Source organism: Punica granatum, chromosome 8 (genome assembly GCF_007655135.1).
Source record: "Punica granatum isolate Tunisia-2019 chromosome 8, ASM765513v2, whole genome shotgun sequence".
NCBI lineage: Eukaryota > Viridiplantae > Streptophyta > Magnoliopsida > Myrtales > Lythraceae > Punica > Punica granatum.
Window position 1 is genome coordinate 25741220 of NC_045134.1, and position 24850 is coordinate 25766069.

General features: G+C 39.6%; 3 protein-coding genes and 1 long non-coding RNA gene across 10 annotated transcripts; all 4 read left to right on the plus strand.

Annotated features, from left to right (window-relative positions):
• Positions 1-1616: 1616 nt before the first annotated feature.
• LOC116188448 (putative RING-type E3 ubiquitin transferase C3H69) lies at positions 1617-5336 on the plus strand. 5 transcript variants are annotated; one of them, XR_004152259.1, is made up of 8 exons: positions 1617-1938; positions 2289-2376; positions 2468-3267; positions 3592-3661; positions 4384-4472; positions 4573-4636; positions 4718-4815; positions 4919-5336. XR_004152259.1 is itself a non-coding variant. In XM_031517821.1 (7 exons), exons 1-6 carry the CDS (start codon positions 1928-1930, stop codon positions 4607-4609), a joined length of 1095 nt encoding a protein of 364 aa, XP_031373681.1. In that variant the 5' UTR covers positions 1617-1927; the 3' UTR covers positions 4610-4636; positions 4718-5336. The 5 variants fall into 5 exon arrangements, 3 of the variants coding, with proteins under 3 accessions (XP_031373681.1, XP_031373680.1, XP_031373679.1); XR_004152258.1 differs by having other exon boundaries at positions 4573-4815; positions 4919-5334; XM_031517821.1 differs by having other exon boundaries at positions 4718-5336.
• A 1746-nt stretch (positions 5337-7082) lies between these two features.
• On the plus strand, positions 7083-9597 carry LOC116187675. Its single transcript, XR_004152119.1, has 2 exons — positions 7083-8767; positions 8965-9597. It is a non-coding gene; the product is annotated as an uncharacterized LOC116187675 (long non-coding RNA).
• Positions 9598-9670: 73 nt separating this feature from the next.
• Positions 9671-13031, plus strand: LOC116187674 (calcium sensing receptor, chloroplastic). Of its 2 annotated transcripts, XM_031516563.1 has the most exons (7): positions 9671-10910; positions 11014-11247; positions 11457-11649; positions 11779-11920; positions 12169-12300; positions 12418-12677; positions 12867-13031. In XM_031516563.1, exons 1-6 carry the CDS (start codon positions 10644-10646, stop codon positions 12650-12652), a joined length of 1203 nt encoding a protein of 400 aa, XP_031372423.1. In that variant the 5' UTR covers positions 9671-10643; the 3' UTR covers positions 12653-12677; positions 12867-13031. The 2 variants fall into 2 exon arrangements, with proteins under 2 accessions (XP_031372423.1, XP_031372422.1); XM_031516562.1 differs by lacking the exon at positions 12867-13031 and having other exon boundaries at positions 10374-10910; positions 12418-12818.
• A 4651-nt stretch (positions 13032-17682) lies between these two features.
• LOC116188396 (probable acyl-activating enzyme 17, peroxisomal) lies at positions 17683-24048 on the plus strand. 2 transcript variants are annotated; one of them, XM_031517723.1, is made up of 14 exons: positions 17683-18078; positions 18804-18933; positions 19021-19280; positions 19391-19595; positions 20023-20063; positions 20166-20291; positions 20408-20478; positions 20789-21009; positions 21458-21552; positions 21846-22062; positions 22629-22754; positions 22856-22954; positions 23326-23538; positions 23653-24048. In XM_031517723.1, the coding sequence occupies exons 1-14, from the start codon at positions 17819-17821 to the stop codon at positions 23758-23760; spliced, it is 2172 nt and encodes a 723-aa protein (XP_031373583.1). In that variant the 5' UTR covers positions 17683-17818; the 3' UTR covers positions 23761-24048. The 2 variants fall into 2 exon arrangements, with proteins under 2 accessions (XP_031373583.1, XP_031373581.1); XM_031517721.1 differs by having other exon boundaries at positions 17688-18078; positions 23618-24048.
• The last annotated feature ends 802 nt before the right edge of the window (positions 24049-24850 follow it).

Consider the following 24850-nt stretch of genomic DNA (forward strand, 5'->3'; position numbering starts at 1 on the left):
GTTTCCTAAACAATTAGACCCCGTTAGTACGCCGAAATGAAATGGATTATTATATGGAGAATGTAATTATATTAAGAGAAATATAACGATTTGAAATAGAGAACATAAATGATTAAATTTAATTAGATGAACTTATTTCTCATCATATTATTATACATGGAAAAGTAGAAAAACCCTATTATGATTTAAGTTTGGGACAATTTGAATCATGTGATTTTTCGAGAGACAAATAATATCACGTGGTTTAATTCGTGAGACATAATGGATCTCACCATTAGTTTTTTCATCATTTTGGTCCTCAATCTTTTTTGTCATTATTACCCTCAAATTTTTAAGTATTTTTCAATTTGGTCCTAAAATTCAGAAAAAAAAAAAGAAGAAGGGAAAGGGGCTAGGGCCACCGGTCAGCAATCCCGACCCCACCACTGAGTTTGCTTGCACCCACGGAGGATGTCGACAATCGTGGAGGTGGGGTTGAGGTCACAGATTGGTTGTCCTCCTCGAATCGACCGGGATCTTGAGTTTGAGATTTTAGTCGATTTGAGGGCTGGGGCTATCAATCGGAGACTCCGACCCCACTCTCGAGGTTTTCGACGTCCTCTATGGGCATCAACGACCTTAGTGGTGGGGTTGGGGCAGCCGACCGGCGACCCAAGCCCCTTCCCTTTTTCTTTTTCCAAATTTTAGGATCAAATTGCAAAAAGTTAAAATTTTGAGGGTAACAATGGTAAAGAAAAAAGTTTGAGAACCAAAAGAGATATTATGTCTCACGAAGTAAACCATAGGGTATTAGTTGTCTCTAGAAAAATCACGTGATCTAATTTGTCTCAAACTCAAATCACAATAGAAGTTTTTTGTACTTTTTCCTATTCTATATATCATACCTGTAAATATATATGATAATATACATAAAAAGAAGAAGATAATATACGATATATGTAAAAAACTTAGTTGAAACGATGGAATGAGCATTCCTCAAGGGCTTTTGGTATGTGGAGATCTATTTACATTCGTAAAAAGCAAGGCCCATAAGATTGATATGTTCGATTATGTTGTGGTAATCTATGTTATCACTCAAGTGGCTATGTACATTACTACCGGCGAGGTTGAGAAAGTCGATTCCCACTTTTAGCACCTTCTAAATAAAACATTACCAGTAATGTTGATAGATATAACAAACATGGAAAATGAGATTATCGATAATTTAATTGGCGAGAATCTATCTCCAAATAAGTAACGTGCATTACCAACAATGTAATTACCGGGAAGTGCCAAATGCCACAGTTTTTGAAGGAATGACCGTCCATCGTGTTGTAAATAAGTATCTCTCTAAATAGAATGCTCTTTTTAATTCATACAATTGTTTTCATATAACAAATTTGAGGATTTTTATTCCATTTTTTTTAATTTCATTTCGGCATCCCAAATGGGATAGAGTGATTTCGGATTCAAGATTTCTGATCCTCTATGAATGTCATCGGTTCAGTTTGAGTGGATGTCGGTTGTCGACTCCACCAAACATGTCTCCGTCTCTTCGCCTTTATCGGGTCAAGTGGATCCTCCCTGCCACGAACATGCCAAAAGCTACAACTTATCTATATTACAAACCGCGCATACCACGGGTACATATTCTCGCGTCCATAATAGGATAGCTTCGAACAAGACTCGTATTGTATAATATAATTTACCAAATAAAACATATATGCGTATGCATATTTGTAAGAGAAGGGCAAAGGAGGGGAGTTGCATCTTCCTCTTCCGTTTCGTCCTTTCTCCAGCTCTCTGCTTCTGCTCCTCTTTCTTCTCAATCCCAATTCAATTCCGACACTAAAACAGCATTGCCTGCTTCCCAATTGGATTTGGATATCACATCGCATCTTGTTTCCTGATCGATTGTCGGTTGTTCCCCTCTTCATCTCCATTTTCCATGTCCAGGAGGTACGTCTATGGTCGACTGCTTGTTACCCTAAATTCATCTTCTCTTAGCAATTGGTTATGTTTTTTGCGTGCTCTCGCCGATTAAGGAAATGACTTTGCAATGGCCATATCGTCGGAAAAATTCCATCTTGGTTATCGGGTTGGCTGCTGTTCAGACATCTAACAGGCATATGTCCGTGTAGCTGAGAAAGGAGGAAGAGTGTTTCTTTGATACTTCTCTGGTCAATGTCTTTTTACAATTGAAGTCTTTGTGCGGTAACCGCGACCAAAAAAATTCTGTCTTTTGGGCGCTTTAGTATGAGAGAGGACCTGTTATGCGCTATCATAATTCGTGTTAGTGATTCTCGCAGGGTGCTATGCAAATACTTTGCTCATGGGGCTTGTTTAAAGGGGGACTACTGCGAGTTCTCGCATGATTGGAACACTCCAGCGAACAATGTAATGTTTGCTTCTCCTCGATCCGTTGTTTACCCACTTGGCAATAACGATGCTCCGCTCGTTCTTACATCTTCACTGCTTGTCCTTGCAGATATGCACCTTCTATCAGAAAGGTATCTGCTTGTATGGCAGTCGATGCAGATACGAACATGTTAAACCCTCCCAGGTGGATTCTCATTCAATATCCTCCTCATCAAATACTCACTCAATATCTCCACGTGATGCTGTTGCTCAAGCTTGGCCTCCTAGTATTGCATCCCATGGGGCCAATTCAGTTTGCAGTGATGAAGAGTCTTCTTCATCGTATAAATCATTAGGTCCTCCCACCACGCCTGCTTGGAACAACCTAGATGTTCAACGCGAAGATTATTATGAGGCCGAGGACGATGTTTTGGAGTCTAGGAAGAATGTTGATCCTGCTGATCGTCCTCTTTGTTCATATGCCGCGGTCGGAAATTGTCCTAGAGGAATGACATGCCCCCATATTCATGGAGACTCGTGTCCTATATGTGGAAAGCATTGCTTGCACCCTTTCAGGCCCCAAGAGAGAGAGGAGCATATGGATACATGTCAGAAAAGGCAAAAACAGCTTGAGGCGCTGCAACTCAGTCAGGAAATCGAATGCAGTGTCTGTTTAGAACCTATTCTTTCAAAGCCTACCGCTGCAGAACGGAAGTTCGGGATACTTTCGGAATGTGATCATCCTTTTTGTATTACTTGTATAAGGAATTGGCGCAGTAGCTCCCCAACTCCTGGAATGGACGTCAACAGTGCATTAAGGGCATGCCCGATATGTCGCAAGTTATCTTACTTCATCATTCCAAGTGTTATATGGTATACAACAAAAGAAGAAAAACAGGAAATCATCGAGAGCTACAAAGCAAAACTCAAGTAAGCACACGGGAAGCTGATATATGTTTTCCTATTGGGTTTTAGCCAACTGGTGCTTGGTCCCTAGTTCTTATTTAATTTTGGTTAACTATTATGCAGCAATTTCAATATCTCATGCTGTGTTTTTAAGATATCCTGCCTTTAGGGGCCTTATTTCATGAATAAGTTGACTTCTTTCTGAAACCGGCCAGTAATGCTTCAAGGCCTTTTGAAAAATTGATATTGGATTAGGCCACGGTAGTTAGTTTTACAAGCATTATATTGCTGTTGCTGCATAATGTTCTCTTGCTTGCTTAATTAAATTTGTTTGAAACAATTTTGCAGGTCTATTGATTGTAAGCATTTCGATTATGGGAGTGGGAGTTGCCCATTTGGGACTAGTTGTTTCTACAAGGTTTGTAAACATCAATCCTGCTAAGAACAGACGTCGTTCCATAATAGTACTAAGATGAATATTGCATCACTATAGGCAGTAGGCACCTATCAGTAAGGTGCAAAGGCCAGACGTATGTACACAGAAACAATATAACAAGATAACTCCAAACGGAGTGACATAATGGAGAGGAGACAACCTTGTACACTTGCTGTACCCCAGACTACACCAAATTGGACTGACTTGATGTGGTGCTTTTCTGTAAGAATAAAATGAGGCTATAAGAGGACCTGTCACCCACAAAAGCAGCACTCTTCTATCTTCTCTCTCCACATACTTGTAAATATGGAGAAAGGAACCATGCCAAGCCGTTACTCTTCCCTTCCCATGATAAACACCATCATCAAAGCATGATCTACATACATACTATGCAACACTTGTGATTCCCATGGATTTGAGTTTATCTGTAGTGTGATTACATTCAGAGCAAGGACGAGTAAACATTTTGGGAGAACCTGACTTGGTCGGTCACATCATCTCTCAAGGAAAAAAAATGCATCGTATCTTTTTTCGGGTGAAAATGCACTGTATTTTCACTTTCACGCAGGCAGACATGTAGAGGGCAGGGCGAATTAGAAGATCCTCCATTGTATCTGTTCTTCACTTTCATGTGTCATCTTATTTATATATTGTGAAAATGTCCTGGACTGGACGTATCAAATTTGTATTTTCTCTGACTGCAGCATGCATATAGAGACGGAAGATTGGAGGAAGTAGTGCTTCGCCATCTAAACGCTGAGGATGGACAAACAGTAATAGCTAAAAATATAAGGTGATGCTCGGAGCAATCGACCTCTTTATTTTCTGCACTCTAAGAAGCCTGTTAGTTTTTAAATTCTCCCGCTGATTGGTTTCAGTTTATATATCCTCAGGCTGTCAGATTTCCTCAGCGATTTGCACTTGCGATAAGTGGTTCTGTTCTGCTGGAAATGCTGGGTAAGATTCCAGACATATTTAGCTCGCTTCTGCTCTTGGTTTCCCTATCTTCCGCAAAACGTATCTCTTCGAATTTTGCAGGGATGTTGCAGTAAAGGAGGTGCAATGCTGTTAAGTAATTAGCAATCATATGTCCATGAGATGCTGGAAACGATCAAATCAATCGATTTTGTGCTTTGGTCCTTGACTTACCTATAGAAATTCAATTTTCATTTGCTCTCTGACCATGCATTTGTGAGTGCATTAACTAAAGTTTTCTTTCTTTATCGGGATCGAATGCAGATGAGACAAAAAAAAAAAAAGATCCACCAGGGCTCGCCGTCAACAACTGATAACTTTCATCTGTAACACACACGACATGAGCGCTCCATCAACAACACTAAATTTCAACTGCAGATGAGCAAATCCTATCTTGCGATGACTATCTTGCATTTTTTAATGCTTCCTAAGTATGTATTCCTGATTACACACAAAGGAATAAAAAGGTCGACAGTATAGTGATTTGTATGTTGATCCTGCCGGTTGTTTCAAGGCAATAAAGGTTTATCAGTTACTGAGGCGGCCTTTTGTTCTTCGTTTGGTTGGTTTTGTGGTGGCTGTTCAGCCTTGTAAAGAACATTTGATTAGAACTGTTCAATGAGGGGTGACCTTACTGATAAAATTTAATTGTATTAATAACAAAGAAATTACAGGGACGGTATCTATTTTGTGCATATACATATATATATATATATATTAATTTATACTAGATGTTGTTTCACGGGAATCTCATTGACCATTTGATAATATATTTTTTTTGTGGCGCGTCATAATATATATATATATATATATAAAATACTGTGGACACATTTCTAAAAATATAATTAACTTTTTACAAATATTGAATGGAGTTTTTGACAAAAAAATTAAAATGGATTTTGCTAATTAAGAATTTTGCAGCAATAAAATATAAACAAAAAGAAGGGTGACGAGTTGAGTTTAGGCAGGGAGAGAGGAGTGATGTCTTGTCGCGTACGGCATAGGTAGATTGTGCTTAAAGTGGCTTTTATCTCTGCAATCGCAGCATGATTAGCTAATTGGTACTATCCGGTTATCAAAAAAAAAAAAAATGGTTTGTGTTACCCTTCATATTGTCTTCACAAGAATTAAAGAAAAAATTTCCTCCACAGGCGAACTTTCGGAATTTCAAATTTTTTATTGAAAGCAGAAAAATAGATATCCAATTGATTTTTCTATAATGCATCGTCAACCTATATACGAGAAAACTTAACCAAAAAAGAAAAAAAGAAACTTTAACTAAGGCATGATTACATACGGAATATAATTAACTTAACTAAATATGTGGTAAAAAGATTTAAGAAGACGATACTTCTTCGAGAACGATTCTCAACCGAGGTGGTGATTGATAAGTGTGTGTTAATGTCGCCATAATTATTAATTAATGTTACTTGCAAGTGCATTTCGAAAGCTATCATCGATTTTTCTTCATTTTTTACCCCTCTAATGTGCACGCAATTTTATCTCCATACACGCACGGGCCTTTCATATATATATATATATATATATATATATATATATATTTACACACTGAAACTAGCTTTTTACGTTTGGTATATGGCTCCCATCCAATCACGTGGAGGCACGTCACCATATGGATTATGAAGGTGACTGTTTCAGAGCTCCAGTAGATGGATGGATGTCAGACCATTATTCTCCAACACCACCCCCGAAGCTAACAGAACTGCCTTTATGGCGCAAAGCGATGATTTAGGGAAGTATCTTGGATTTCCAATGAGAATGTTAAAGAAGAAAGAGAAAAACTTTTCCTTCGTTGTTGAGAAGGTCAAATCCAGACTTGCAGGATGGAAACCGCAGCTGCTATCTTTGGTGGGACATTGCTGCGCTAATAGAATCGGTCACCGCCACAAATCTCTGCTCATATCGTGCGGTGCACTCACCTCCCGAAATCGATCACCACCGATAAGAAGAGATTGCACTTAGTTGGGTGGGACATAGTGTCCCGACCCAAAGAGTCTGGCGGTCTATCTTGCGGAGAAATAATAATGATGATGACGATGAGGATTGCAGGATGCTTAGCCCTCAGTTTGCGGAGATTATTCTGAAGCACATCCATCGCAAAGCAAACTCATGTGCGGATTTCCCTATCGAAACAGGGAAGCGGTTCAACGAGCCCTCGGTCTATCTTTCACTGTGCTCCATCTTGTCTAGATCTTTTATTACTTAAAAGATGTCATGGGAGTGCCTGTCCCCCCCGTCTTGTATCGAACTTGATTGCCGATTAGTTAACGAACAACTGCGTTTTCTATTAAGGGGGAAAAAAAAAAAAAAAAAGAGGCAGATAGATGTCAGCAAATGATTCGCGTCTAACCCCACGACGCAGAGGGGTATAAAAGTAATTTAATTAACAGTAGAAATATCGCAAATTCACGACGCTCACTCCATCATCCATCGACACATTGCACCCCCCCGGTTCGTTCATTCCTTCGTTCCGCCATTGACAAACGCTCAACGAAGCCATCATGAATCCACGCACAGAGAACGATCGAGAGGAGGAGGGAGGGAGAGAGAGAGAGAGAGAGAGATACAGCAACGGCGGAGCTGAAGATTTCTTGTTTAATTCCGTTTCTGTATATGAGCTTCTTCCTCTCAGAGCATTATTTTGCGTTAGTTCATTCGCGTTTGACATTGACGGCTGCGTGCTTTCGTCATTGGTGTATCATGATATGCTTCCGGTGGGTGCTTTGATTTTAGCTTAGATTCGTGATTTCGGTGTGGTGGGTGGATACGAGATGGATGGGAAGTCACTGGAGGCAGCGGTTCATCGATCTCTTCCTGGATTTTGTTGTGAAAAATACTCAAACAGAACATGAATGGGTCGATAAACCTCTGCATCCAGCGCCCGGTCCTCTCTTGAATCGGCTCCCCGTTGACTCTGCTTCCTATTGAGATGTGAGCTCTCGTCATGTCCGCTTTGCATCTCAACTACATACATCTCCATCTCCCTCCCTCCTCACAACCCTCGTTTCATGTTAGTGTAGATTCTCCTCTAGATTCATAGATTATCATTTACGCTTTGTCTGGTATCCCGGTGTAGTCCGGAATATTTCCTATCTAGCTATTTTTTCCTGCCGGGATTCATAATTTGATGGATGGAGTCCGATTTTGAGTTGATATTTATTGAGCTCGACTGCAATATATTAGATATGGGAAGGGGGTAGACGGATTATCCGTTGGGTGATCGGTTTTATTCGGAGACTGCGGCAAGTAATGACGTCTAGAAATATCTTGTTTTGGTAATTAATTTGCTGGTCCCGGGAAATGAAGGAAGGTTGCAAGTAAGTGTAACCCGGGATTGTGCTTCAATGTGATATAACGGAAAGGGGAAAATCATGGATTTCATTATTTTATCGGGATGAGATTATGGATAATATTTCCCTCCGAGCAGCATGTATGGTTAATATCAAGGTGTTGGCAAATGTGGTTCGCATTATTTTCAGATTTCATAGCAAATTCTGATCTAAATATGAGTTCTTGAATTCATTTCTCCATTTGGTCTCCTCATTAATTATGTTTCCTCGCCTCAAAAGATTGTTGAATCTTTTCTTAGTTGGAGCATATTAAGTTCATCAACTTGATGATCGAATATATCGGTGGATTTGTTTCTTTATTCTCTCCATTTCATTGGTGAGAACCACCGAGAAGCGAAACTGCTCTGCCTATGACTTTGTTTGTTGTGTATGACTGTTTCTGGAACTGTTTCTTATCGCATTCAGATTGATGGTGCGGTTTATGTTTGGATTTTGTGCTGCCCATGTGATGACTCATTATGAAATGGTCTAGTCCAGAAGTTCTTTTTCATCAGCAATATTTCTTGTATTAGCTGGCCTTTTGCTGAAGTTATTTTGTGAAACGATCTGTTGGATTCTCTACTCATTGCTCAACAAGATACACTATCTCGCCTCTATACTAGAATGTCTGTTCTCAAATCATGCCTAGATTAATAGACATTCATCTTTCGATATTATTTTCCCTCCGTACATGCTCATGATATTGACAAATGCGAGCAGGGTGAAAAGATTATGCCGGCATACGGGATTCAAGATTTCAGAGGTATTGATTTTTTGTTCAACCGCTGGAGTTTTGTGGCTTTGTCTTGAGACCGATTCTTTTTTCTTGTTTTATTGGCGTAGACCTAAATCATACTGGTTGAGCTGAACATTTTATGCTGAACATAAGTACCCTACTGTAACTGACTTCATTCATTAAGGGTTTCGTGGAAAGATACATCGAGTTGCTTTCTTGATCAGGAAAGTGGCTACTTGGCTCTTTACGCGGAAAGGTTGTGGTCTCTGAGGTGAAAGTGTCTTTAGTGAGAGACGTGCTCTCGTCACGGCTTCTTCAAACTGAGGATAAAACCACAGCTAAAGGTACCAACTTGGTGGAGAATCCATATTTTTGCTCATGTGAATCAAATTCCATGGTACTTTATGAAGTCAGGTTAAGAGATTCCTAATGCTTTGTCGGGGGAACCAACTATGATGATGTGGAAGCTGTCCAATTTCTGTTAGAAACCTAGGATTCAGGTTGTTGCTTATAAAAGGAAAGAATCTGAGACAAAGCATCTGCGGCTTGAGGATATTCTCTTTAGTTTGGTTGCCTATGTCTTTTGATAGAGAAACGATGCTTTCGGTCCTTTTTTTTTTTTTTACCCTCCTTAATCCTTTTAACGGGTTTTCCTATTTTATAACTCTCATATGAAACAAGTGTTATTGGATGATAGAAGCTATAGCCCCTGCCGTCGTGAGCGACTTGGAGGATTTTTTGGAATATATAGATTGCTATGTCGCAGTACTAATCTCTCTAGTATTATCCGCGATGATGTGTGAAGTGGACTGGACTCTTTTTCGCCTTGTTAGGAGAATAATGGATTTCTTTTGCTATGCTTACTAAGGCCACCTTAAATTTTCACTTCTCTTGGCAACTTCCTGGAGGAACTTTTCCAGGAGGCTCGCTCGCATTATGCGACAACTTGGCCACATTGAAGAGTCGGTGTCCTCATTTCTGGCGTCCGGAATTTGCAGCAGAGAACATGGCCGATTTCCTGGATTCAGTTTCTTGGCAGACCAGCTCCATAAAAACATAATGGGATCCTTTGTTAAATCGATTGCGATCTGATAAAAAAAAAGTTACCACGCATGTTGATCTTTCCACTTCCTTACTTAATGGCATTACCTTCTAACAGCAAGCTTCTACATGCATGACTAATTTCTTTAAATCACAGCAATAGGGATGTTACGTGCACTACTCGACTTGTAGAAGAGTTGAAATATAACCGACTCCGAGGTATACTCTTCTCATCAGAGATTGAATCAATCATCGGCCAGGCCAAGAATTAGGATATGTTAACTAACTAGCTTCCGTCGATGAAGGGCAAATGAAAGAGCTTCATAAAATTTATTGCTTTAGTATAAACCATTTGCACACATTCTTGTAGGGTCGAGGTTTATCGACTGCATACTTACAGCCATCCCAGTTGCATAGAAGATAGCATCCAAAGTAGGTGTTGACCGTCAAAATCATCTTGACATACAGTTGATGTCGTGACATTCCCTCTGTTGATCTAACGGTCCCACGACCCCTCTAAACGGTCCGCCCCGGGACCGAGTGTCCGACTGCCTCAGAGCTGCACTGTCTTGTGTTGCTCGAAGGCAGAGGTTACCTCTATTAGCAGCAGCAGTAGCAGCAGCAGTAGAATGAAACTGAAAAAAAAACGGGTGGCTCCGGTTGAATCCTCGGTGCCACGTAGGATTTGGTCGACCAATAGAATGAATCAACAGCTGCCGGCCTTTTTGGCCTTTCCCATCCTATCCCAACCGTTGGTTTTTGGTGCCAAACAATCCCTTCTCATCACACAATTGTGGCAGCAGAGAGCCAGAGAGAGAGAGAGAGATAGGGGGGATTGAGCTGCTGAGTTGCTGTGCAGGCGATGGAGATGGCTGTCAGAGCTGCTTCACCGGCCCTCAGAGCTCCGGCTCCATCGCCGTCTTCCACGGCCACTAGAGTGTGGTGCTGTTCGCTCCCCAGACCTTCTCTGGATGAGAAGAAGAAGAAGAAGAAGAAAGCTCAGTTCAAGCCCGTCTCCGTAGCGCTGCCCACTTCGGCTTCGCTCTCTCTACTTGCTCTGTTCTCTCCTCCCTACGACGCCCGAGCCGTCACCCTCCCCAAGGACCAGATCGTCTCCTCCATCACCGAGGTAGTACATGATGTTTATTGCACGTTTGCATTTCCTGATTGCTGGAATATGCATTTGGTTGTTATAAGATGTTAAAAATTGCTGCTGATTTGGGCTTTCGCAGGTTGAGAAGACAATCGATCAGGTTCAGGAGGCGAGCTCGGGTTTCCTGGACACCGCGCAGCAGATTTTTAAGGTCGTGACGGAAGCCCTGAAGCCTGCAGTTCCCATCGTACAGCAAGCTGGAGAGCAGGCACTGAAGATTGCTTCCCCTGCGATTTCCGAGGTTACTAAGAAGGCTCAAGAGGCAATGCAGAGCTCCGGCATCGATGCCGAGCCTGTCATGACCGCTGCTAAGGTCAGTCGGTCAATGTTTCTGTTGTTTTCCGTATATTTATGTGTGACATGCGATTGATATTCAATCTGGTTGCTTTGAAATTCTTCTGAGTTTGTTCGAACATAATAAAATGTAGCTAAGGATGTGTGGTGGGACATTTTCGGTTTTATCTTTTAGGATAAGCTCTTGAGATTTTACGAATGTATGTAGATTGCTGTTTCTGGTCGCAGACAGTAGGCGCCGCAGCTCAGCAGACCACAAAGGTGATCGAGGATGCCAAGCCCATAGCCTCCTCAGCTTTCGAAACCATCTCATCTGCTGACCCCACTGTCATCCTTGGAACTGCCGGAGCATTATTTATCACCTACCTCATCATCCCTCCGCTTTGGTCCGTCATCTCATTCGGTTTTCGTGGTTACAAAGGTAACCATTAAGTTCAGTGGGCTCACGGCAATCCTTAAATGTGGGCCATAAACTGGAAAATGATATTCTGAAAGGTGATAATTTTTACCGAGAACGGTGATAAAAGTTATGTTGTTGCTCTTTCTCCAGGAAACCTGACTCCCGCTCAAGCTCTCGATCTTATTTCCAGTAAGAATCATATCTTGATTGATATCCGGTCGGAGAAGGACAAGGACAAGTCCGGTGTTCCTCGCCTTCCATCTGATGCGAAGAACAGGATGATCGCAATCCCGTAAGGAACCTTCCTGCTGAATGTTCATAGGTTTCGCTCTCTCATTGAAACTTCTAACCAATTGAATGAGTTTTTCAATCATAGCTAGTGCTAGAACATATCCCGTGATGTCAATATGCATGCGGCTACCAAAAGTTTACCCTTGACTGAATATGGAGAGATCTCGGCATCAGATTTTTCGTAGCATTTTGAGGATGAAGTTATCAGCTATCGCCATATTTACGGTCATTCTATAACTGGTTTTTCAGCTTGGAAGAACTGCCGAGCAAGCTGAGAGGCCAAGTCAGAAATGTGAAGCAGGTGGAGGCTGAAATCGCTGCTCTGAAAATCTCTTCCCTCAAGAAGATCAATAAAGGCTCTAACATCGTCATCATCGACTCGTGAGTTCCTCTTTCCTTATTATTCCAAATTTGTATGCAATAACATTCTTTTCATCGCGGTCAATAGGTGTATGATTGAACTTAATAATAACCTCTCATCTTCGAATGCATTCTCAGGTTCTCTGACTCGGCGAAAATAGTCGCGAGGACACTAACTAGTCTAGGCTTCAAGAACTGCTGGGTCGTGATAGACGGGTTCTCGGGAAGAAAGGGATGGTTACAGAGCCGACTAGGAACCGATCCCTACAATTTCTCGTTCGTCGAGGTTCTCTCCCCGTCCAGGATCATCCCTGCTGCCGCTGGAAGATTCGGAACAACTGCAGGTCGGAAGCTGCTTCCCGGGTCCGAGTAGGAGTAGCTCCTGTCTACATTCCCAGGTCTGGTAAAGAGAATCATATGGCTCCAAATTGTGTATTCTCAGCTTAGACTAGTCCTCGATCCATCTTATGTAATTCTTTGGTTAATGCCAATCAATTCCAATTAATCTCGAGTTTTCTTATGATTGATTCCGTAATTGATTCCACGGGATTGAGGTTTTATCTAAAAGATCATGGATTTCTCTGTAGATGAGTTAGCTCTCAGGACTGGTAGAGAACTTGAAAAGGAAAGGCGGCTGCGTGTTTGGATCGAGTTGGTAATTTAATTCAACACTAGGCTGAATCAAGATGGGCCCTGCATACACAAATCGTCCTTTTGTTATTATCTTGCTAATTTGCTAATAAATTTTTCTAGTACATGTAATATTCAACAATTAATTTTAAAAAAATAGATTTGTTTCTACTAATGTATGCAATACTCATCGACATTTTTATTTTTATTTTTATTTTTTTTGCGATAGGACGTAGTAGAGGAAAAATAACATTAACAGAATAAAAGACAAATTGACTGAAAATTGGAACAATCAATTCAATATTATAATAACATAAAACTGTAAGTAAAAAAGAAATTCCTCTTAACATCAAAAAATTGTACACTTAAGAGTAGTGGCTACTACGATCTCAATAAATCAACCAAAATAGGACGGAAAAATTTATACAAAAACACAAAAAAATGGAAGAAAACAAAAATACAACTGTAAGGAATCGACATATCGATATCGATTTTTGCGGTTGTATATTTTGATGAGGAAAGATAATGAGGAGGTTTAAGTACAAAAAGGAGAAAGGAAAAAAAACAAGACGGATGATTCGATTTTTCAATGAATTATTTGATAACTTACGGACAAAATTTATCTCCCTTTTTCTTTTCATAAAAAATTAAACAAATATACAAAATAATTAATTTAATTATTAAAATAACATAAAATTTTAAAAAGTTAAGGGGTGCGTTTGTTAGATCAAAATTTTTTAACTCTACTCTACTTAATTCTATTTATCTTTAATTTTTTCGTGCTTACTCAAAAGATATGATCTTATAATATTTTGTATTTAGTAGATTCATTCAATTTAAGTTGAGATTTTTTTTGGTCTGATTATACAATAAATTTTTTAATGATGTAAACACTACCGCATTTTAATAAATTATTTTATTCAGCGAAAAAAATACGGTTTTTTTTTCCGTTAAGCAAAAGAATTTTCGGTCTTTCCGTTCTAAACGGAGGAGGGCCCCAGTCGACGGCGATGGCCCATCAAGAGGATGATCGATGGGATAGGATGGGATAGGATAATTTCCCGAATCTTGCTTGGCATGCATGTGAATCGCTATTCTTAGATTTATTTATTTTTAAATGTGTCTAACATTTTTTATTTAAAGGAAAATAATAATTAATAAAAAAAAGCTAAAGAATCATCATAGTGGGATATGGTCGAATGAATCCACCTCTTTCTCTTACGATCTTAGTGCAAGATTCAAATAATAATAATAATAATAAATTTCATATACCTTGGACAATCTATTATTATTATTTTAATGTTCTGATATATATCTATAATTAATTAATTAAATTAAAAATTAAATTAAAAAGTAGACCTCGTCTGTCTCCCATGGAGCGGGACATTTTTTGAACGTTAGTATGAGTGGCTCAACTAACGAAACAAATTAATGCACGCGCACATCTGCTCATCTGCTTGCCTTCACAGTTCACATGGGGGGTAGATCTCATCTAATTGAACTCCTGCTTACTAATACTCGTCGCGTGGGAAGTTCTCACATCAACCAAATTCATTTTCATTCGACAAGTAAAATGACAAAATCTCCATCAGGCATTCCTCCGGAAGAGTGAGCGATCTTGACGGCTCGGTAACATGTCGCGCTGCTGACTGCCACCTTGGGTTCCTACTAACGTTCACCAACGTCATCCAATGGCACTAGCCGTCTCTTGTTCGCTGTTTCTCTCTTGGTCGGGATCTCATAGATCTGATATCCCGATCAATCGGGAGCTTAGAGAGTTGTTGTCCGAAGTTGCCGGTCACCTGAGTGGTAGGTGGCGGGCGGTGATGGTGCCCTAAGCCTGCCTCGATTGTCTCCTTTTTCTTTCTAACATTGAAGGTCATAGTTAAAGAAGCTTGATGTCGATGGCATAACCAAACGTATATTCATAATTATCATTTCAAAAAATCCAAAAATAAAAATAATATTTTTCTCCCAAATAATTCTCCGGACCACTATCCCAACAACCATTTATTCCAATACAAGTAACTAGTTTTTTTCACACGCTGGTTATGCGAGCTTGATGAGAAAAGAAAAGAATAAAAAATGATAAAATTTTATTTTATTAAAATATACAAGAGAAAAAAGAGATGCAATAAAAATGAAATAGCATAATTTAACTTGAGATTCGTATATATATTTTAATGTAAGATTGTGAAAGAACACTTTATCATGAGTTGAGAGTTTATGAAACTTCTATATGGAAGGATGTCGTGTTGAAGATACTAATCTCACGTTGAAAAGATGAATCAAAAGCCATTAATTTTTATGGAATTTGAGTATCAACACTTACTAGCTCATGCTTTTAAGTGAAAATGCGTCCAAGTCCGTATGAACCTAATGAAAATTCAATATGATATCATAGTTTAGGTTACGCGTATACGTGCCCATGCGCTTGTGCACATCCACACTACCATAGGCGCAATATACCGGACTGCAGCCAAGAAGAGCACGGAACATAAACTCCGCTCAAGATCAATTATTGAGTGCGGGTATTTAAGGCACGTGACAATGTGTAGATAAAAATAAATCACAGAAATAATGGCACTAGCCGTCTCTTGTTCGCTGTTTCTCTCTTGGTCGGGATCTCATAGATCTGAGATCCCGATCAATCGGGAGCTTAGAGAGTTGTTGTCCGAAGTTGCCGGCCACCTGAGTGGTAGGTGGCGGGCGGTGATGGCGCCCCAAGCCTGCCCCGATTGTCTCATTTTTCTTTCTTCCATTGAAGGTCATAGTTAAAGAAGCTTGATGTCGATGGCATAACCAAACGTATATTCATAACTATCATTTCAAAAAATCCAAAAATAAAAATAATATTTTTCTCCCAAATAATTCTCCGGACCGCTATCCCAACAACCATTTATTCCAATGCAAGTAACTAGTTTTTTTCGCACGCCAGTTATGCGAGCTTGATGAGAAAAGAAAAGAATAAAAAATGATAAAATTTTATTTTATTAAAATATACAAGAGAAAAAAGAGATGCAATAAAAATGAAATAGCATAATTTAACTTGAGATTCGTATATATATTTTAATGTAAGACTGTGAAAGAACACTTTATCATGAGTTGAGAGTTTATGAAACTCTTATATGGAAGGATGTCGTGTTGAAGATATTAATCTCACGTTGAAAAGATGAATCAAAAGCCATTAATTTATATGGAATTTGGGTATCAACACTTACTAGCTCATGCTTTTAAGTGAAAATACATCCAAATCCGTATGAACCTAATGGAAATTCAATATGATATCATAGTTTAGGTTAGGCATATGTGTGCCCATGCGCCTATGCACATCCACACTACCGTAGGCGCAATATACCGAACTGCAGCCAAGAAGAGCACGGAATATGAACTCCGCTCGAGATCAATTATTGAGTGCGAGTATTTAAGGCACGTGACAGCGTGTAAATAAAAATAAGTTACAGAAATAGATCACACATTACATATGAGGGAGGATGTTAAGGATATTAATTTCACATTGAAAAGATGACCATGAAAATTTAATTTGTCATAGGAGTAAATTGAATTACATTATATATATAGAGGTTAGATACCCTTACGATAAATATTCTCAAATGTCTTCGAATGTACGTCTCGGTTGAGTTAGTCAGAAGATTCCTTAATGTTTTTTCGGATGATAAAGATTCCTTAATGTTATCATTGGATGGCATAGCAAATCCAAAGTGAATATTAAATGCTTACACGGATTCGAATATTATATCACACATTGAAAAAATTGTATAATGAGGTCGACGTGGCAAGAGATGTATCAAGCATCTCGAGAAAAATAAAGAATGTGATGCTCTGCTAATTATATGATAATTTATTTACACCCTTAGCTTCACCTGACCAGAACTTATCAATTATATATTATATGATTAATATAAAATGTATACATCAAACACGAATGTATTAAATATAATAAAATTGAATTGCATCAGTGTGAAAATTGTATTTGGGTTTCTTTTTTTTTTTAGTTGACTTAATAAAAAGGCAGATAAACCGTGCGGGGGAGCCATGCCAACGAAACCTTAACTTTGTCTGTCGTACGAGACGTGCAAATCAGAACATCCCATGATATGGTCTATTTTCGTCTATGTGGTCCTTTTACACGGCTGACGATTGAGACCAAACACTTAGCTCGATTTGACGGTACGACACTCTCGCCAATGATCGAAACACGACTAACGCAAATGGTTTTCGTAACCTGGACTGTATCGATGGAATTACCGCAAATTGGGACAACAAACGATCGGTCTGAGCCAAGTTAGTTATTAGTCTATATGTAATCTACATGCACTATTCGGATAGTATAGTAAGTATATTATTGATGGATGACAAAATTGTCTTTTCCGAAACTTTATCTGCAATGTAAGATTCGAAACTCCAATGAATTTATGCGATATAGCAAGCCAAGTCTCTAATGGAATTTATCACTTAAAAATCAATATATAAACACATTTTCTTAGACAATTTTAAGGAGATAATAAGATTACATAGATATTTGTCACATGGTGGATTTAGAGGCAAACTGACCAAAAGAAATTCATTAAAAATATCTCACGAACAGGGTGGATTGGATATTTAAATAACAATTAATTTTAGTAAAAATCGTAACTACAATGAACTTTACCTGCGATATCCAAAACTCTATAACCTTGTGGCCACGGTCATGCCTATATCTCGGAATTAATCTCACTAATAAGCATCGACAACGTCTCGTGATTTCACCGAAATAAATTATAGAAATGGGTGCGAGGGGATTCCGCGATATAAACATGACTATCCTAACCAACCAAACGGCTAATATCAACAGCTCACTCTTGACACCTCTCTCTCATCAACTGTTGTGAGCAGCTCGATCAATCCAATGGCGTCGGCCTTCAGAGCCCTCGACTGCGCCTCCAGATCCGACATCGAGGCGGCCGGGGTTCTCCCCGGGGCGGCGGAGAGGCTCCACGACGAGCTCAAGAAGATTATACGTGATCACGGCCCTGCCTCCCCCGCCACCTGGCGGAGCATCTCGGCTGGCCTCCTCGACCCGGAGCTCCCCTTCGCCTTCCACCAGATGATGTTCTACGGCTGCTTCAAGGACTTCGGCCCCGACCCACCTGCCTGGACACCTGATCCGTAATCATCAATCTTCCCTTCCCCTGCTCTGCTCTGCCACTTCGTTTGACTCTTGCTGACTCGGTCTCCGTGTGCTTAGTTTAGTTGTATTCTATGCCGTGAATGAGTTCTGAACGTTCGGAAAAGTCTGGGGAAGATTGCTGCTTTTGGTAATTCTGTTTACATAGGAACGACAAATGAAGTGATTTTCCAAAAGATAATGGCTTCGTAAGCTAAGTGTCGATGCTGTGTAAACGACTGATGATAATTTAGGATGCGGATGACAGGAATGGATCGTCTGAGTATTAGCAATCAATGGAGATCGCCATGCGCTCTGATAATCTCTGAGAAGTTATTTTGCAGACATTGTTGTCTCTGTCTTAATTACAGATAAAGCTGAACTCGATTGTATAGGTGCAATTGTGATGGATTGCTATTCTGAGCTATCTGATAGAATTGCAAAATACAATATTTAGGAGAGGGGTTCGGTTATATAGGACAAGTGAAGCAGAAATATAAATATTTTTTTTTGTTCGATAATAATAAGTCGGCTAGTGAGCTTATTGAAGCCTTTGTTGCATCCATGGTGAGTGGCAGAGAGAAGTCTTTGTGGGTTTTGGATAAATAGATTGCTGTTAGAAATGCTGGTTGTGGAGCTTTCGGAATTTTGTTATATTAGAGTAAATTGCATTGCTAGTTATGGTCGGTAAGCGTCTTGACAGTTTCTATCGTCTCGGTTGCCATAGAGAGGCTGCAGCCTTGACAAATGTTGGAAAGCTACTAGAGAACAGAGGAGAGGAGTTTCTCGGTTCTGTATACAGGGATCCTATAAGCAGCTTCTCGGATTTCCAAAAATTTTCTGTATCAAACCCTGAGGTATGACTGATATCGAGATTAAATTACATGTCATTTCGTGTGTTTAAATTTATATCGCTCTATTTTCCTAGTTGGTTTATTTGTTAGGTTTATTGGAGAACCATATTTGAAGAACTGAGGGTGTTGTTCTCAGTGCCTCCTCAATGTATATTGCGTGACCACCCCAATGTAGAGAGCCACCCAGGGGGTCAATGGCTTCCTGGAGCATTTCTGAATCCTGCAGAGATTTGCTTGGCAGTAAATGATAGGAGGGGTTTGAATGATACTGCAATTTTATGGCGCGATGAAGGCGCTGATGAGCTGCCTCCAAACAGAATGACTTTCAAGGAATTGCGCGAAGAGGTTTGGTATGGTCTGCTCTTTCAGCAATAAGTTGATTCTGAAGTGCTATCCGATACTTCTACACATCAATGGACGATTTCATCACATGGAACTCTGCTGGCAATTTTCTTCATAGGTTGGTTGCGTATGCACTCAAGGAAATGGGATTGGCTGAAGAATCTGCAATTGCAATTGATATGCCAATGAATGTTAATTCTGTGATTATCTACCTGGCCATTGTTCTTGCTGGCTATGCAGTTGTATCAATTGCTGATAGTTTTGCACCTAGTGAAATATCTACGAGGCTGACTATATCAAAGGCAAAAGCAATATTTACTCAGGTGTGTTCCCCACTTCCAATAGGGTAATATGACAATATTTCGTTCTTCCTTTGCGAACCCTTTATCCCCTTTACATAGTTCTGCTAGTATGAACTTGACTAATAGTCTGGAGATTTTGAGTCACAGGATTCAATTAAAGAGTGATTTAACTTGCTATAATCTTGGAAATTATGAGGTTGGGTTTCTTTGGAAACTGGACGGCAGATCATGAGGGTGTAGGAAATATATAATTCATGAAGAGAAATAACTAGCAGCCGATCCTTTTCTCCATTATCTGCTTTCTGTTGTTCTTCCTTCTCCAGTCATCTACGTTTTCTTGTCTAATTATCTTAAGTGCGACCTCTTAGTTCTTTAAGATACAGCTATCAGCCCTGGAAGAGCGCAAGTTTTCTTATTAACTGCTTTTACTATAATGCTTCTATTTCAGGATTCGATAATACGTGGAGGAAAAAGTATACCATTGTATAGGTGAAGTCCTCATCATGCCCTAATTTCTGACTTGAAAAGTCCATTTTATCTCATATTTTGCAGCGTGACAATCTTTCTAACGGTGCAATATTATTCCTGCAGTAGAGTAGTTGATGCTCAGTCACCAAAGGCTGTGGTTATTCCTGCTAAAGGTTCAAGTTTTAGCATGAAATTGCGTGATGGTGACATTTCTTGGCATGATTTTCGAGAAAGAGTCAAGCAGTGCAAGTATGGTATCATGGAGTGAACTTTTATATTTATCGCAGTTCATCTTCATGCTGATTCTTAGGATTAACATTCTTCTCTAGTACCATAATTCTTGTCCTTTAATAATTTGAATGCAGAGGTGTATTTCCAGCTGTACAGATGCCCGTAGAAGCATGCACTAATATTCTCTTCTCATCTGGGACTACTGGTATAAAAAGAAAGACTGATATATTTTGTTTTGCACTGTGTTTCTGTCCTATATGTGCCCTTCTCCAAATTACGCTTAAAGACAATACAAATGAAAATACGTGAAATCAAGTTACTATCTTAGTTCTTATGGCATGTCAATTAAGTAAAACTGAATTGATGGGTACTTGAACACAGACCAAGAATCCCACTGTTTGGTTTGGAAAATGAAAAAGGGCTGTAATTTCATCAATAGTTGAATTTGTCCCACTTTATAACGTCGAAACATTAAATGATGGAGCTTACTTGAGCTTAATTAATTAATTATACAGGTGAGCCAAAGGCCATTCCATGGACCTGTGCAACTCCTCTCAGGGCTGCTGCAGATGCATGGTGCCATATGGATGTACGCAAAGGAGATGTTGTTGCTTGGCCTACCAACCTTGGGTGGATGATGGGTCCTTGGCTCGTGTATGCTTCTCTCCTCAATGGAGCTGCTATGGCACTATATAATGGATCTCCCGTGACTTCTGATTTTGCAAAGTTCATACAGGTACTTCTTCGCTTTTCTACAGTTTGCTTTGTTGAAACTTTCTGAAGAGAAAACATTTACTGAAAGTTTTTCCTGAAATAAGGTGGCTTCCAATAAATGTGAAGCAAATCATATTAAAGGGCATCGATATTCCAGTAATGTATTAGTGCAATTACAGCTTATGTACAACTTTTTTTTTTTTTGTTCATCCGAGTTACGTATTGGAGAACTGTCCATTTTCATGGAAGAACTTTAGGACATAATTGATGTGCCACGACTGACGCTCCTTATGATTTGCAAAAAGAACCGGGTTAAATTGCTTTATTATATAGAAAAATGTTGAACTGTCATAATACAGGTATTAATTAAAAAGTTTGCTAGCTTTTCTTTCTAAGTCATAAATATCTAAATTCAGGGATTCCAACTTTCATTCTCTTTTGTTCGGTGAACTGGATTTACCTCTTTCCAGGATGCTAGAGTCACAATGCTCGGAGTCATTCCAAGCATTGTTCGGACATGGAAAATTACTAACTGCACATCTGGCTATGATTGGTCAGCTATTCGGTGAGTGTGTCTCTCCAATCTCAGAAGAGTTTCTAGGTGATCAGTGATCCTTCTTTGCCATTTGGCTGAAGCCAGAGCTTATAGATTGCAGCAAATGACTGAGCGGATTTGTCCACGGGTTTCACCTATAATTTTAAGTGAATATAAGGATTTGATTGTTCTTGCTCTTTCACCACAACATTATGAGGAACGACCATTATTTCTTTGCACTGTAGAGTATATATAGCTCTTCATGTTGCTTTGCTGTTATTCCTAAAGCTTCAAGATATGTTTTCATTTCATGGGCATAACAGCTGCTTTGGCTCCACTGGTGAAGCATCTAATGTCGACGAATATCTGTGGTTGATGGGAAGAGCTCGATACAAGCCCGTTATAGAGTACTGTGGGGGTACAGAGATTGGCGGTGGATTTATCACTGGCTCTTTATTGCAGCCGCAGTCGTTGGCTGCTTTCAGTACACCTGCCATGGGATGTAGCTTGTTTATCCTCGACAATAATGGTCATCCTTTTGTAAGTACTATGAACCAGTCCCCCTTCTCACCCTCCTTCAAATACAAACTCATGCAGCTATTGAATCCGGTCAGAAAATAATTAGGTTAAATTCTATTGATACTTTGCCAGAAAGCCACTGGAAGCCCCAGTCTTATGCATTCGCACACTTGGGCTCCAGTTTTCTGCCACTACGCATAGCATTGCGTCATCCCAGACAGTGGGAAACAGTAGATAACAAGCAAAAGTCTTAACATGACATTTTTATTCTCAAAGATCTTGATATTTTTGTTTCATGTGTGATAATACAGTTGCTTTCACTTTATTTTGATGGCATGATGACGAGATCATCGGAGAAAGAAAATGCTATTAAAAAACTATGGGTCTGATTAACATATTTGAGGAGTAGTTTGTCAACGTCTCTTTGGCAAATTTCAATAATGCTGCTCAAAACTATAGGTCTGATTGGCATATATGATTAACAAGTATACTCGAGAGCTGATTACTTTGTACTGTTCTGTTTTTCTAATTCAAGCATACATCTAACTACCGGGACCATCTGGTCTACTAACCTTGTATAACTACAGCCGCAAGATGCACCAGGGATGGGGGAACTGGCGCTTTATCCTGTGATGTTTGGATCGTCAAGTACACTTCTCAATGCTAACCATTATGATGTCTACTTCAAAGGAATGCCCGTTTGGAATGGAAAAGTAATAGCTCCCACCGTTTTCCCCTTTTCATCACTAGCCGTCCTTTCCACAGATCAGTTTCCTTTTCAGGTTCCAACGACAGCTTGACTATTCATATGCAGGTTTTACGGAGACATGGTGATTTTTTTGAGCGAACTTCCAGAGGATACTACCGTGCACATGGCCGGGCTGACGACACAATGAATCTCGGGGGCATAAAGGTAAGTTGATATTATAAGTACTCGATTTTTGTCTTGGTAAGGATTGTTCTTTCAGTTATCCATCTTTGTAACATGGTGTGGAGAATTCAATACATTGTAGCAAACAAGGCCATGCTCTAGCTTTGCTCTCACAGCCACATGGGTGGACCATGGTGGGATGTGATTTTACTTAGATGACATTATTATTCGTTTCGTTTCCTGCCAATTATTATATAAACTGCATGGGTCCATTGTTGCGTTTCTCTGTCGCAATTTAACTAGCCATCTACATTTGTTAGATTAATTACATCCTCGATATATTTTCTATCCTTGATACAAAGAGATTTTTATGCACATTTTAATCAAACCTTTCTTTATTCTGGATTGTACAGGTGAGTTCTGTTGAGATTGAGAGGATATGCAACTCAGTCGATGAGAATGTTCTCGAAACAGCTGCCATTGGAGTGCCCCCCCCAGAAGGCGGGCCTGAGCAGCTGGTTATTGCTGTTGTATTCAAGGACTCAGACAACTCATCCCTTGACTTGAATCAACTGAGGATAATTTTCAATTCAGCATTGCAAAAGAAGCTCAATCCTCTCTTTCGGGTACCACTTATTTTTCTAGTGGTTCTGCCTCCCCTTAATTGAGGATGTGCTCAAATTTAATGCCGCGAAATTTTGGCAGGTTTCTTCTGTTGTGACCCTCCCTTCTCTTCCCAGGACGGCATCGAACAAGGTCATGAGAAGGATCTTGAGGCAGCAGCTTTCGCAGCTCGACCAGAAGCCAAAGCTTTGACAGGTCGTCCCTTTCTCATCATATACCTGTAGAGGCGTTCCCACCATTGTTGTATCTTGTAGTTGATCTAGTCGTTATGCGAATGAAAACCAATGAGTCTTCCCGATCTCATGTTCAATAAGTATACATGCATCGTGTATGAATACAAATGCAAGTTCAGCCATTGCATTGTGTAGGAATTGGGGCCATTGCCAATACATGCTTGGTTTATACAATGTATACCCGTCTTGAGTGATGATCCCTCATTCCCCTGCTCCAGCATAAGTGCATTCAGGAAAAGCCATATTCGTGTTTATACAACTGCGGCTGAGTTCGTGAAATCGTATTGTGGCACGGCTTTGAAGATCTTATCCCCGTTGTGAGATCTTCACTTGATATTATGTACACCACACGCTCGTGTTTTAACCATGTGAAAGGCAATTTAATAGTTGATCAAGACAATTTTTGGGGCGGATTTAATTCTTTTATTTCCATGATAAAACGAAAAATAAAATGAAATTGAAGCAAATATTTATTTAAAAATACAACTTAAATGGCAAAGCAGAATTAGGTCGAATTTACCGTGGAGTATTAGAGCACTTCTTGTTCTCTTCAACAATTTCATCCGGTTTGTAGTATCTCGTCGCAGGTTTTGACATCGGTTATTCACGAGGGAAAAAAAAGAAGAAGGATTTCTTCTACGTATGGAATATTTTACTGTCTTTCGGAACAGTCGATTCGATACTAATCTCCAACCGAAAGTCGATGTAATACTTTTGAATTAAAAATATTATAAAAAAATATGATTTACGGATGAATCTAACATTTCCTCTTTTTTAATTTCTGCGAAATATTTTTTATTGATGGTACTAGTTTGGTTAGAGAACTTCTTTTATTAGAACTAATATTTATTTTATTATTTAGTTCCGGAGTTAAAAATCCTTTCTTCTTATCTTTTGTAATTTTATCTATTTGATTCCTGATTGTGGTTGCTCTATCAGCCACCCCAACATTCCCCACTTGTCTCCGACTGTTGCTGAGCAGTTTTTGGATATCAAATAGACCTCCCCAGAGTGTAATTTTAATGTGGCCGACTTCCTCCCTTTTGCAATCAGTTTTGCTACAGCACCCGGCTGAAGAGGG

Coding starts and splice junctions, on each gene's coding strand:
- LOC116188448 (XM_031517821.1), top strand. Junction 2,377..2,467: donor GGAACACTCCAGCGAACAAT/GTAATGTTTGCT, acceptor TTGTCCTTGCAG/ATATGCACCTTCTATCAGAA. Junction 3,662..4,383: donor GGACTAGTTGTTTCTACAAG/GTTTGTAAACAT, acceptor CTCTGACTGCAG/CATGCATATAGAGACGGAAG.
- LOC116187674 (XM_031516563.1), top strand. CDS start 10,644: ATGGAGATGGCTGTCAGAGCTGCTTCACCGGCCCTCAGAGCTCCGGCT. Junction 10,911..11,013: donor TCGTCTCCTCCATCACCGAG/GTAGTACATGAT, acceptor GGGCTTTCGCAG/GTTGAGAAGACAATCGATCA. Junction 12,301..12,417: donor AACATCGTCATCATCGACTC/GTGAGTTCCTCT, acceptor ATGCATTCTCAG/GTTCTCTGACTCGGCGAAAA.
- LOC116188396 (XM_031517721.1), top strand. CDS start 17,819: ATGGCGTCGGCCTTCAGAGCCCTCGACTGCGCCTCCAGATCCGACATC. Junction 21,553..21,845: donor TATGATTGGTCAGCTATTCG/GTGAGTGTGTCT, acceptor TGGGCATAACAG/CTGCTTTGGCTCCACTGGTG. Junction 22,063..22,628: donor ACAATAATGGTCATCCTTTT/GTAAGTACTATG, acceptor GTATAACTACAG/CCGCAAGATGCACCAGGGAT.